Below are 12,504 nucleotides of genomic sequence, written 5' to 3'. Positions count from 1 at the left end.
ATCAACAGCGCTTTCCTGCTCTATCCCTTGACTAACTTAATACCATAATTCTATTGATCTCTGCTTTGAATCAATGACTGAACTTCCACAGCCCTCTAGGACAGAGTATTCCAAAGATTCGCTTCTTTTTGAGTGAAGGAGTTTCCTCTCATCTCAGTCCTAAGTGGCCTATCCTTTACTCTGAGCCTGGGAACCTTGACTATAGATCAATCGGTATCTAATCTGTCAAAAGCAAAGAGTTCTGTTTATTTCCCTGAGATCACTTCCTACTGATCTAACATCTTTTTCTCATTAATTATTTTAGAAAGGCGTTTAATGATTAAAGGAGATTGTTCCTTCCAAAGCTTTAGCTGACATTTCGAGTTCTAAAATGCTTACTGAATGCTATAACTTATTTAAGTGTGAACATTTACTCTGCACAGAGGACGTTTACGCGATGCTAGCAACATGGGACCAATATATGCTCTATAATCCACTTTATTTAAACTTTAGGGATATGGGAAAATGGCGTTGAAGCTAACATTGGATCAGCCATTATCTTAATCAAGAAGCATAGTTAGTATGGGTGGGTCTAAATGGCCTTCTGTTCCAGTACATTTTTAAAAGTGTTTTTGTATCGGTCTAGGTTTCAGTGAGTAGAAATTTGATTGCATGCTGAAGTTATATTCCAGAAGTTTTAATATATTAAAACTTCTGGAATGTAACTTAGTCAATAGCTCCATCTTGATAATGGGATGATCTTTGAGCCAAAGATAATAGACCTAAGACACTAATTAAAGAACAAATGCATTATCCCTGTACCCTGACCAATATATATCCTTCAATTAACATTGCTAAGAGAAATTATTTTGTCGTTATCATATTGCTGTTCATGGGAACATACTCTTTGAAAATTGGCTGCCATATTTTCAATATTGCAGCTGTCATAAGACTTTCATGATATTGTAAAGCGCTTTGCGACAGCCCTGGTTGTGAAAGGCTCCAAGTAAGTGCTGATCTTACTGATCTAATATTGCAAAAGTTTTGTTTTCAAAATTCATCATTAGCTGGCCATTAACTATGCATTCTTGGAATCTGTTTTATATGATCACTACACTTGCCTTAGTATCTAACATTATTAGATTATTCTTTTGAATAACTGGATACATTAGGATATTGTATGATTAGAATTCTATATTCTATCTTGAAAATGTCAACTGCTCAGTTCAACTTCTACTTGACTTGTCGGGTACTTGGTAAGCTACCCAGCAGGAGATAACAATGAAGATAACAGTCCTTGTAAATTAATGAAGGCTGCTTTGAAAAACAGGCACATGGTTTGAGAGTGAAACAAAGGCAGAAAAGTAAAGGAAAAAAATAACTGGAAGGTTTTTGCACTGGAACATTGTGATGTATTCTCTAGTCTATCTTTGACCTGTTTGGCACAGGTGACTCTACCAAGAGCCAAAGCATAAAGCCCTGGCTCCAGCCAACATAGCTCTCAGGTCATTGAGGCACGCAAGCCTCAAAACCACTATAAGGTTGTGATCCTCTTGGAGGAGACAGCATCTATGGAGGGGAATAAACAGCCAACATTTCAGGCGAGACCCTTCGTTAGACACAAACTGTTGGAGGAACTCAGTGGGTCGGGCAGCATCTATGGAAGAGAATAAGCAGTTGATATTTTGGGTAAGACCCTTCATCAGTCCTCTCTGTTCCCCTCCATGGATGCTGCCTGACCTGCAGAGTCTCTCCAGTATTTTGTTTGTGTGTGTGTGTGTGTGTGTGTGTGTGTGTGTGTGTGTGTGTGTGTGTGTGTGTGTTGCTCTGGATTTCCAGCATGTGCAGAATCTCTTGTGGTTATCTCTGAGCATGTACTTCCTGCTGCTAGTTAACAAACATTTCTGAAGTGACTTTGGAGAGCACAACAGCTTTTCAAGTTCATGTGCATCCCATTTGTTGACTCTGCCCCAGTAGCTGCTTCCTTGGGTTAGACCAGTGTTTCCAAACTTTTTTAGCCCCATGAGCCCCTAAATTGAAAAAAGATAAAAGAGAGAAGAGAGTGGATATAGGATCACTAGAAAATGAGGCCAACAAGATATTAACGGGGCTCAAGGGGATGGCAGATGAACTAAATGAGTATTTTGCATCAGTCTTCACTGTAGCAGACACGAGCTGCGTGCCAAGTGTTGAAGGGTGTGAGGGAAGAGAAATGAGTGCAGTTACTATTACAAGGGAGAAGATGTTCAAAAAGCTGAAAGACCTAAAGGTATATAAGTCATCTGGACCAGATGAACTGCAACCTAGGGTTCTGAAAGAGGTAGTGGTAGAGATTGTGGAGGCATTAGTAATGATCTTTCAAAAATCATTGGACTCTGGAATGGTTCTGGAGGACTGGAAAATTGCAAATGTCACTCTACTCTTTAAAAAAGGAGGAAGGCAGCAGAAAGGAAATTATAGTCCAGTTAGCCTGGCCTCAGTGGTTGGGAAGATGTTGGAGTCAATTGTTAAGGATGAGGTTATGGAGTACTTGGTGACACAGTCAGCATGGTTTCTTTAAGGGACAATCTTGCCTGATGAGTCTGTTGGAATCCTTTGAGGAGATTACAAGTAGGATCGATAAAGGAGATGTAGTGGGTGTTGTATATTTGGACTTTCAGAAGGCCTTTGACAAGGTGCCGCACATGAAGCTGCTTACCAAGTTAAGAACTCATGGTATTACAGGAAAGTTACTAGCATGGTTAGAGCAGTAGCTGATTGGTACGAGGCAGAGAGTGGGAAAAGAAGGATTCTTTTCTGGTTGGCTGCCAGTGACCAGTGGTGTTCTGCAGGGGTCGGTGTTGGGACCGCTTCCTTTTATGCTGTATATTTATAATTTAGATGATGGAATAATTACTTTCTTGCCAAGTTTGCAGATGACACGAAGAATAGTGGAGGGGTAGGTAGTACTGAAGAAACAGAAAGGCTGCAGAAGGATTTAGGCAGATTAGGAGAATGGGCAAGAAGGTGGCAAATGAAATGCAATGTTGGAAAATGCATGGTCATGCACTTTGGTAGTAGAAATAAATGTGCAGACTATTTTCTAAATGGGGAGAAAATCCGAAAATCTAAGATACAAAGGGACTTGGGAGTCTTTGTGCAGAACACCCTAAATGTTAGCTTGCAGATTGAGTTGGTGGTGCGGAAGGCAAATGCAATGTTAGCAATTGCAAGAGGTTTAGAATATAAGAGCAGGGATGTGTTGCTGAGGCTTTAAAAAGCAGTGGTGAGGCTTTACCTCGACTACTGTGAACAGTGTTGGGCTCCTTATCTTAGAAAAGATGTGCTGGCATTGGAGAGGGTTCAGAGGAGGTTCACAAGGATGATTCTGGGAATGAAAGGGTTATCATATGAGGAACGTTTGATAGCTCTGGCTCTGTACTCACTGGAATTTAGAAGGATGACGGGGGATCTCATTGAAACCTTTCGAATATTGAAAGGCCTAGACAGAGTAGATGTGGAAAGGATGTTTCCCATGGTCGGGGAGTCTAGGACAAGAGGGCACAGCCTCAGGATAGAGATGCAGAGAAATTTCTTTAGCCAGAGGGTGGTGAATTTGTGGAATTTGTTACCACAGGCAGCTGTGGAAGCTAGGTTGTTGGGTGTATTTAAGGCAGTGATTGATAGGTTCTTGATTGGCCACTGGATCAAAGGTTATGAGGGAAGGCTGGGGAGTGGACATGTGCAAATGACTGATGCTAGAAAGAAACTGTTCAACAACAGTCCGCTATCCCAATTAAGTGGCATCATGTCCCAAATAAATTACAGGAATCCTGACTATTTTCTCAGTTTGTTTTCGTTCTTTAGGAGTTATCCCAAATAAGCAGCTGCCCTGACTAACCAATGGCCTAATTAACTGGAATCCACTGTACATACAGTATGTGTATAAATGTGGCTACACAGATTGATAGGGAAGTTAAAAAAAAAAGCACGTGGCATAGTTGCCTTTGTAGCTGGAGCGTCAAGTTCATGAGTTGGGAAGTTATATTGCAGCTTTATAAAACTGATATGGCTGCATCTGGAATCCTGCATTCAAGTCTGTAACCCAATTGTAGGAAGGATATAGAAGCTTTGGAGAAGGTGCAGAAGAGACTTACCAGAATGCTGCTTGAACTGGAGGGCAGGTGCTATAAGGGGAGGTTAGACAAATGGGTTGTTTAATCTGGGGTGGTAGTGGTGGAGAGGTTTTAAGATTGTGAGAGGCACAGCAGAGAAGACTTTTCTTTTTTCCAGCGTTGAAATATCTAATACCAGAGGGTATTAAGTTGGGAGAGGGTAAGGTGAAAGGAGATATGTGGGCCAGATTTTTTAACATGGAGAGTGGTCGGTGCCTGGAATGCACTGTCAGGTGCGGTATTTGAAGCAAGTACGATAAAGGCATTTGAGGAGTCTTAGATAGGCACATGAATATGCAGAGAATGGAAGAATATGGACATTAGGTAGGCTGATGGGATTGGTTTAGGCAAACATTTAATCACTAGTGTAATTAAGTCACTTCTGCATGAACTGCAATGTTCCGACAAGAACTGTCCTTTGTTATTCAAGTAACAAGCCATGGGTAACAAAGGACATTAAGGACATCCTGAACGCTAAAAAGAGGGCGTTTAGAGATGGGAATGGGGAGGAGCTGAGGGCAATACAGAGGGACCTGAAAGCCAGGATCAGGGAGGCTAAAGACAGGTACAGGAGGAAGCTTGAGTGGAAACTCCAACAGAACAACATGAGAGAGGTTTGGAGTGGGATGAGGACCATCACTGGGTTCCGGCAAACTAGCAACAGAGGAGCTGAAGGCAGTGTGGACAGGGCCAATGAACTTAACCTGTTCTTTAACAGATTTGACATTGTGGCCCCTGCCCATCCCCCACATGAGTCACCTGTTGTCAGCCCCCAACCAACACATATTCCACTCTCCCCTCCTACCCCTCCTCACAGTCCCCCACCCTGCTCTCATGACTATACCCCTTCCCCACACGAAACCACCACGGTGGGCTTCACAGCTGAACAGGTGAGAAAACAGCTGAAACGTCTCAACCCAAGCAAGACTGCAGGCCCGGATGGTGTCAGTACCAGGGTGCTCAAAGCCTGTGCCCCTCAGCTATGTGGAGTACTTCGCCATGTCTTCAACCTGAGCCTGAGTCTCCGGAGGGTTCCTGTACTGTGGAAGATGTCCTGCCTCGTCCCTGTGCCGAAGACGCTGCGCCCCAGTGGCCTCAATGACTACAGACCGGTGGCATTGACCTCCCACATCATGAAGACCCTGGACAGACTTGTTCTGGAGCTGCTCCGGCCTATGGTTAGGCCACACTTAGATCCCCTCCAGTTCGCCTACCTGCCCCGACTAGGAGTTGAGGATGCCATCGTCTACCTGCTGAACCGTGTCTACGCCCACCTGGACAAGCCAGCGAGCACTGTGAGGGTCATGTTTTTTGACTTCTCCAGTGTGTTTAACACCATCCGCCCTGCTCTGCTGGGGGAGAAGCTGACAGCGATGCAGGTGGATGCTTTCCTGGTGTCATGGATTCTTGATTACCTGACTGGCAGACCACAGTACGTGTGCTTGCAACACTGTGTGTCCGACAGAGTGATCAGCAGCACTGGGGCTCCACAGGGTACTGTCTTGTCTCCCTTTCTCTTCACTATTTACACCTCGGACTTCAACTACTGCACAGAGTCTTGTCATCTTCAGAAGTTTTCTGATGATTCTGCCATAGTTGGACGCATCAGCAAGGGAGATGAGGCTGAGTACAGGGCTATGGTAGGAAACTTTGTCACATGGTGTGAGCAGAATTATCTGCAGCTTAATGTGAAAAAGACTAAAGAGCTGGTGGTAGACCTGAGGACAGCTAAGGCACCGGTGACCCCTGTTTCCATCCAGGGGGTCAGTGTGGACATGGTGGAGGATTACAAATACCTGGTGATACGAATTGACAATAAACTAGACTGGTCAAAGACCACTGAGGCTGTCTACAAGAAGGGTCAGAGCCGTCTCTATTTCCTGAGGAGACTGAGGTCCTTTAACATCTGCCGGATGATGCTGAGGATGTTCTACGAGTCTGTGGTGGCCAGTGCTATCATGTTTGCTGTTGTGTGCTGGGGCAGCAGGCTGAGGGTAGCAGACACCAACAGAATCAATAAACTCATTCGTAAGGCCAGTGATGTTGTGGGGATGCAACTGGACTCTCTGACGGTGGTGTCTGAAAAGAGGATGCTGTCCAAGTTGCATGCCATCTTGGTCAATGTCTCCCATCCACTACATAATGGACTGATTGGGCACAGGAGTACATTCAGCCAGAGACTCATTCCACCGAGATGCAACACTGAGCGTCATAGGAAGTCATTCCTGCCTGTGGCCATCAAACTTTACAACTCCTCCCTTGGAGAGTCAGACGCCCTGAGCCAATAGGCTGGTCCTGGACTTATTTCCTGGCATAATTTACATTACTATTTAATTATTTATGGTTTTATTACTATTTAATCATTTATGGTGTAACTAACAAAAACCGATTTCCCTCGGGATCAATGAAGTACGACTATGACTATGACTAATTAGTTTGGCTCAACATTCTAAACTCTGAATTTCCTATTTCAGTTTCAACTACAGTGTCGTTTAGGATTGAGTTCAAGATTTGCACATTACTAGTGACCAACCAGTCAAGTTTGTAAATCACAGTGTATTTTGAAATGTTTAATTTAGTTGGTGATTCTAATAATCTACACAGTAAATGAAAAGCAGTCTCTCTAACCAGGTGACCATTTTGTACTGAGGTTTCATTGTAATTCAATGGGTCCATATCTTCATCTCTTACTCAGAAGTAATCATATACATGTTGCAATTCACAGATAACTCTTTAATGATAAAGAATTTTTTTTATTATATTTAAATTATGCTGTAACTTTGTTCACTGAAGGGTGGGTTATATTTAATTGGTTGGTGTGTCACAGGTTTTGACGTGAAAGTCAGGAAGTCTGATTTCTAGTGGTTGAATTTCCGTTGTAGAAATATTAAAACAAACAATGGGCGATGTTAGGATCCACCAACGCTGTTAGTTAAACAGATTTAGGAACTAAATTTTTAAAAAAATGCTTCAAGACTGGTTGAAACACTGGCCTTGATCCAGAATGTCCATGTGAAAATATCTTGCGTATGAGAAATAAATTAAGCAGGAAAAGCAATTACATTCCATTGCTAATTGAAATTCTTAGAAATTTTCATGGAAATAAAATGTTGTAGAAAGAGGATTATTTATGGAAAGAGTAAGTGCCAAACGTAGAAGAGCTTGAAGGGACAAAGAGAAGGCCTTGGCGAGTAGGATTAAGGAGAACCCCAGGCATTCTACACATGCGTGAGGAACAGGGTATGACTAGAGTGAGGGTAGGACCGAACAGGGTTAAAAGAGGAAATGTGCCTGCAGTTGGGCGAGGTAGGTCGGTACTTAATCAATACGTTGCTTCAGTATTCACCAGTGATTGGACAGTGTAAAACAGACTGACATACTGGAACATGTCAATGTTAGGAAAGAGGATGTGTTAGAGCTTTTGAAAAACATTAGGATAGATATGTTCCTGGGACTGGATGGGATATACCGCAGATAACTACCGAAAGTGAGGGAAGAGATTGCTGCGCCTTTGGCAATAATCTTTGCATCCCCACTGGCCCCAGGAGTATTGCCAGAAGATTATGGGTGGCAAATATTATTTCTTTGTTCAAGACTGGTAATAGGGATAATCCTAGAATTATAGATCAGTGAGGCTTGTGTCAGTATGGGCAATCTATTGTAGAGAATTCTTTCAGTCATGATTTATGAGCAGTTAGAGAAGTATTGGCTGATTCGTCTTAGTCAATGTCGACTTGTAAGGGACAGGTCGTGCCTCCTGAGCCTGACTGAAATTATTTAAGTAAGTTAAAAAACAAGTTGATGAAGAGTGAGTAGTATATAGATATTAGTAAGGCATTTGACAGGGTTTCCCATGATAGGCTCATACAGAAGGACAGGAGGCAGGAACTCAGGGAAACTTGGCTGCATGGGTTCAGAATTGACTTGTTCACCAAAGACAGACAGTGGTAGTGGTTGGAGTGTATTCTACCTGGATACCAGTGACAAGTGGTTTTCCACAGGGAGCTGTTCTGGGACTTCTGCTCTTTGTGATGTCTATAAATGACTTGGATGAGGAAGTGGAAGGGTGGGTTAGTAAGTTTGCAGATGACACGAAAGTTAGTGATGTTGTGGATAGTGTAGAAGGTGTCGTACGTTACAACAGGACATTGATAGTTTGCAGAGCCATGCTGAGAAGTGTCAGATGGAGTTGATGGGATGGTTAAAACATAGAAAATAGGTGCAGGAGTAGGCCATTCAGCCCTTCGAGCCTGCACCGCCATTCAGTACAATCATGGCTGATCATCCAACTCAGAACCCTGTACCTGCCTTCTCTCCATACCCACTAATCCCTTTAGCCACAAGGGCCTTTATCTAACTCCCTCTTAAATATAGCCAATGAACTGGCCTCAACTGTTTCCTGTGGCAGAGAATTCCACAGATTCACCACTCTCTGTATGAAGAAGTTTTTCCTCACCTCGGTCCTAAAAGGCTTCCCCTTTATCTTCAAACTGTGACCCCTCATTAAGAAGGCATATGGTGTGTTGGCCTTCATCAATTGGGGGGGGCGGGGTTGAATTCAAGGCCTCCAATGTACTGTTGCAGCTCTATGAAACTCTGGTTAGGCCACTCCTGCAGCATTGTATTCAATTCTGGTTGCCTTATTGTAGGAAAGATGTGGAAGCTTTAGAAAGGGTGGAGAGACTTAACAGGATGATGTCTGGATTAGTGAGTGTGTCTCATGAGAGAAGGTTGAGTGAACTATGGCTTTTCTCTTTGGAGTAAAGGTGGATGAGGGGCACCTGATATGACGAGAGGCATCAACAGAGTAGGCAGTCAGCACCTTTTACCCCGGGCGTAAGTGGCTAATACAAGAGGGCATAATCTGGAGGTGTTTGGAAGAAAGTGTATGTGGGATGTCAGAGGTAGGTTTTTTACACAAAGAGTGGTGGATGATGGAACACACTGCCAGGGTGGTGGTGGAGGCTGATGTATTAGATACAGTTAAGAGACTTTTGAGATAGGCACATGGATGAAAGAAAAAATGGAGGGCTATGCAAGAGCAAATATTAATTTAGAAGTATGTTAAAAGATGAGCATAAAATTCTGGGCCAAAGTAACTGTACTGTGCTATACTGTTCTGTGTAGTGCTGTACTGTGCTGATGAAGGGTCTTGACCCAAAACATTGACAGTTTTTTCCTCTCCATAGATACTGCATGACCTACTGAGCCCCTCCAGTATTTTTGTGTGTGTTTCACTGTTCTCTGTTCACTGAAGACCAATTTTCTGTCTGACCTATATTCCATATATTTCACTGAAGTAGACTCCTAATTGTCATATATTTTCCTAGTTTATTGGAGGATGGTACTTCTACGTACAAGCCTACAAGTCTCTTAAGCATAAATCTGCCAATATGGATGTGCTCATCGTTCTGGCTACTACTGTTGCATATCTGTACTCCTGTGTAATACTGATTGTGGCCATCGCTGAAAGGGCAGAACAAAGTCCAGTGACTTTCTTTGATACTCCACCAATGCTGTTTGTCTTCATTGCCTTGGGGAGATGGCTGGAGCATGTAGCAAAGGTAATTCTTCAATTGTATATTGCACTGGTTTTTATTTTCCATCTCTGAAAATGTCATTGAACTTAATATCTAATCCTAACTGAATTTTCATTCCTGTTTTCTCTGTGTTCCTTTTAAATTACTTATTCTTTCAGTTTTATGAATCTCATGCTTCATATAGTCATATTGTTGCTAACATTTGGTCTTGTCATCAAGTTGTCAAAATGTTCTTATTCCTGGTCATATGAGCTTTCCAACATGGCAATTAAATTGTGTGAACTTTCCTTTACAAACCTAATCACTGTTAAAATTTGCTAGGACAAATTGGTACAATGGAGCCCTTTACCAACCCAACGAAACACCTCTCTTATTTTATGTAGTATTAATACAGTTATTAAGCTGTATTAAAAACTTTGCGGACGGGAGTTCAGAAATCACATGATTTGGGTGTAAAATGATGGCAATGCAAGATTATCTACTGCAGTTATTTGGATAGATCTGATACACTGGATGAATGGATATCCAGCACGGGGGGATCCAATCACAAACAAGAGAAAATCTGCAGACACTGGAAATCCGTGCAACACGCACAAAATGCTGGAGGAACTCAGCAGGCCAGGCAACATCTATGGAAAAGAGTGCAGTCGATATTCGGGTCAAAACCATTCAGCAGGACTGCCGAAAGAATCCAACATGGGGGATTAACTTGGATGAAGTTTGCATACAAGACCATAAGACACAGGAAAAATGTTAGGCCATTCGACCTATTAAGTCCGCTCTGCCATTTCATTATGGCTGATTTATTATCCCTCTCAACCCCATTCTCCTGCCTTCTCTCCATAACCTTTAATTCCCTTACCAGTCAAGAACCTATCAACCTCTGCTTCAAACATACCCAATGACGTGGCCTCTACAGCTGTCTGTGACAATGAATCCACAGATTCACCAGCCTCTGACTAAAGAAATTCCTCTCATCTCTGTTCTAAGGGGATGCCCTTCTATTCTGAAACTGTGCCCTCTGGTGCTAGACTTCCTCACTATAGGAAACATCCTCTCCTTGTCCATTCTATCGAGGCCTTTCAATATTCAATAGTTTTCAATAAAACCTCCTCTTATTCTTCCAAATACCTAGGAGGCACTTCAACAAGAAATCAGGAGTGGAGTTGAGAATGAAATGGATGTAAGGGAGCATAATGGGGTGAGAGTTTCCTTAATAAAACATTTCAGATTTCTAACGGATTATTTTTTATTATAGAGTAAGACTTCAGAAGCTCTTGCCAAGCTGCTATCCCTTCAGGCTACGGAGGCAACAGTGGTAACCCTGGGACCAGACAATTCAATACTGGGGTAAGAGAACATACTGAATTAAACCAGTTGTAATAGCCTCTTACAAATATTTGGAACAAAACTTTCATTTAGATCACTGCCCCTATGTAATATGTTATAGTTCTATTTACATTGTTTTCCACTTTAATGCTCTCTGACGTGTACAGAAGGTGATAACTTGCTCTTATGCTTCATCAGCTTCCAATTAGTAACTGCACGAGAACGGTGCATATTGTCCTGTTATGCAGGTACCCCTATACCTATTAACCACAAGTCATGAAAGATTTAGTTTCACTACCTTCACCTGTAGTATGGAATTGCCATAAATTAGGCTTGTTTCTTAAGGCCTTGAAGGTTAGGCAGACCACTGTTTTTTGACGAGCCTTGTCATTCTCCTGCTTGAGATCAAAACAATTGGATATTTACTGCGGTTGTGATGTTCAGTTGCAGTTCACTATTAACTTTGGATGGTGCATTGTGAAACATGACAGTTGATTTTTTTTAAAAAAGCATTAAAAAACATTTTATTAACTGAAAGGACTTAGAGAGATATAGTGCCATGTGTTGGAAGTAAGAGAAAGAATTCAAATAACATTATTGTAGATGCCTCAAGCCATGTAGATTCAGTAATCACCTATTCAGAATCAAAATCAGACTCAGAATCAGGTTTACTATCACTGACATATGTTGTGAAATTTGTTATTTTGTGCAAAGAAATAGTGCGATACTCAAAAATTACTAGAAATTACAGTCAGAATATATTGAAAAAATAAGTATTGACAAAAGAGAGCAAAAAGTGAGGTAGTATACACAGTCCATTCAGAAATTTGATGGCTGAGGGGGAGACACTGGTCCTAAAACATTGACTGCATATCTTCAACCTTCTGTATCTCCTGTCTGATGGCAGCAATGAGAAGGATGTTGAGGGTCCTTAATAAGGAATGCCGCCTTACAGAGGCATTGACTTTTGAAGATGCCCTCAGTGATGGGGAGGCTAGTGCCCATGATGGAACTGGTTGAGTCTACAACCCCCTGCTGGTTTTTTTGATCCAGTGCATTGGAGCCTCCATACCGGACGGTGATAAAACAAGTCAGAGTGCTCTCCACGCTACATTTGCAGAAATTCGCTAGAATCTATAGTGACATATCAAATCACCTCAAACTCCTAGTTGAATGGAAAAATACCCTAGCAGGGATGACAGTGGAACAGCAATGGCAAGTGTTTCTGGGAATAAAGCGGAAGGTGCAGGATCAGTTCATTCCAAAGAGGAAGAAAGATCCTAAGGGGAGTAAGGGGAGGCCGTAGCTGACAAGGGAAGTAATGGACAGTATAAAAATAAAAGAAGAAGTATAACATAGCAAAGAGGAGTGGGAAGCCGGAGGATTGGGAAACTTTTAAAGAGCAACAGAAGGTAACTAAAAAGGCAATACGCGGAGAAAAAATAAGGTACAAAGGTAAACTAGCCAAGAATATAAAGGAGGATAGTAAAAGCTTCTTTAGG

General features: G+C 42.2%; 1 protein-coding gene across 2 annotated transcripts in view; it reads left to right on the top strand.

The window, feature by feature from the left end:
• The window catches only part of LOC140200087 (copper-transporting ATPase 2-like), a 143,649-nt gene that overhangs the window by 62,660 nt on the left and 68,485 nt on the right, over positions 1-12,504 (top strand). For both annotated transcript variants that reach the window (XM_072262832.1, XM_072262833.1), the window contains exons 8-9: positions 9,464-9,697; positions 10,932-11,023. In XM_072262832.1, the coding sequence (XP_072118933.1) occupies positions 9,464-9,697; positions 10,932-11,023 (326 nt within the window). The remainder of the gene's footprint in view (positions 1-9,463; positions 9,698-10,931; positions 11,024-12,504) is intronic.

The sequence above is a fragment of the Mobula birostris genome, chromosome 7 (genome assembly GCF_030028105.1).
Source record: "Mobula birostris isolate sMobBir1 chromosome 7, sMobBir1.hap1, whole genome shotgun sequence".
Lineage (NCBI taxonomy): Eukaryota > Metazoa > Chordata > Chondrichthyes > Myliobatiformes > Myliobatidae > Mobula > Mobula birostris.
The sequence above is the reverse complement of the archived record's forward strand: the minus strand, read 5'-3'. Positions and strand labels throughout refer to the sequence as shown.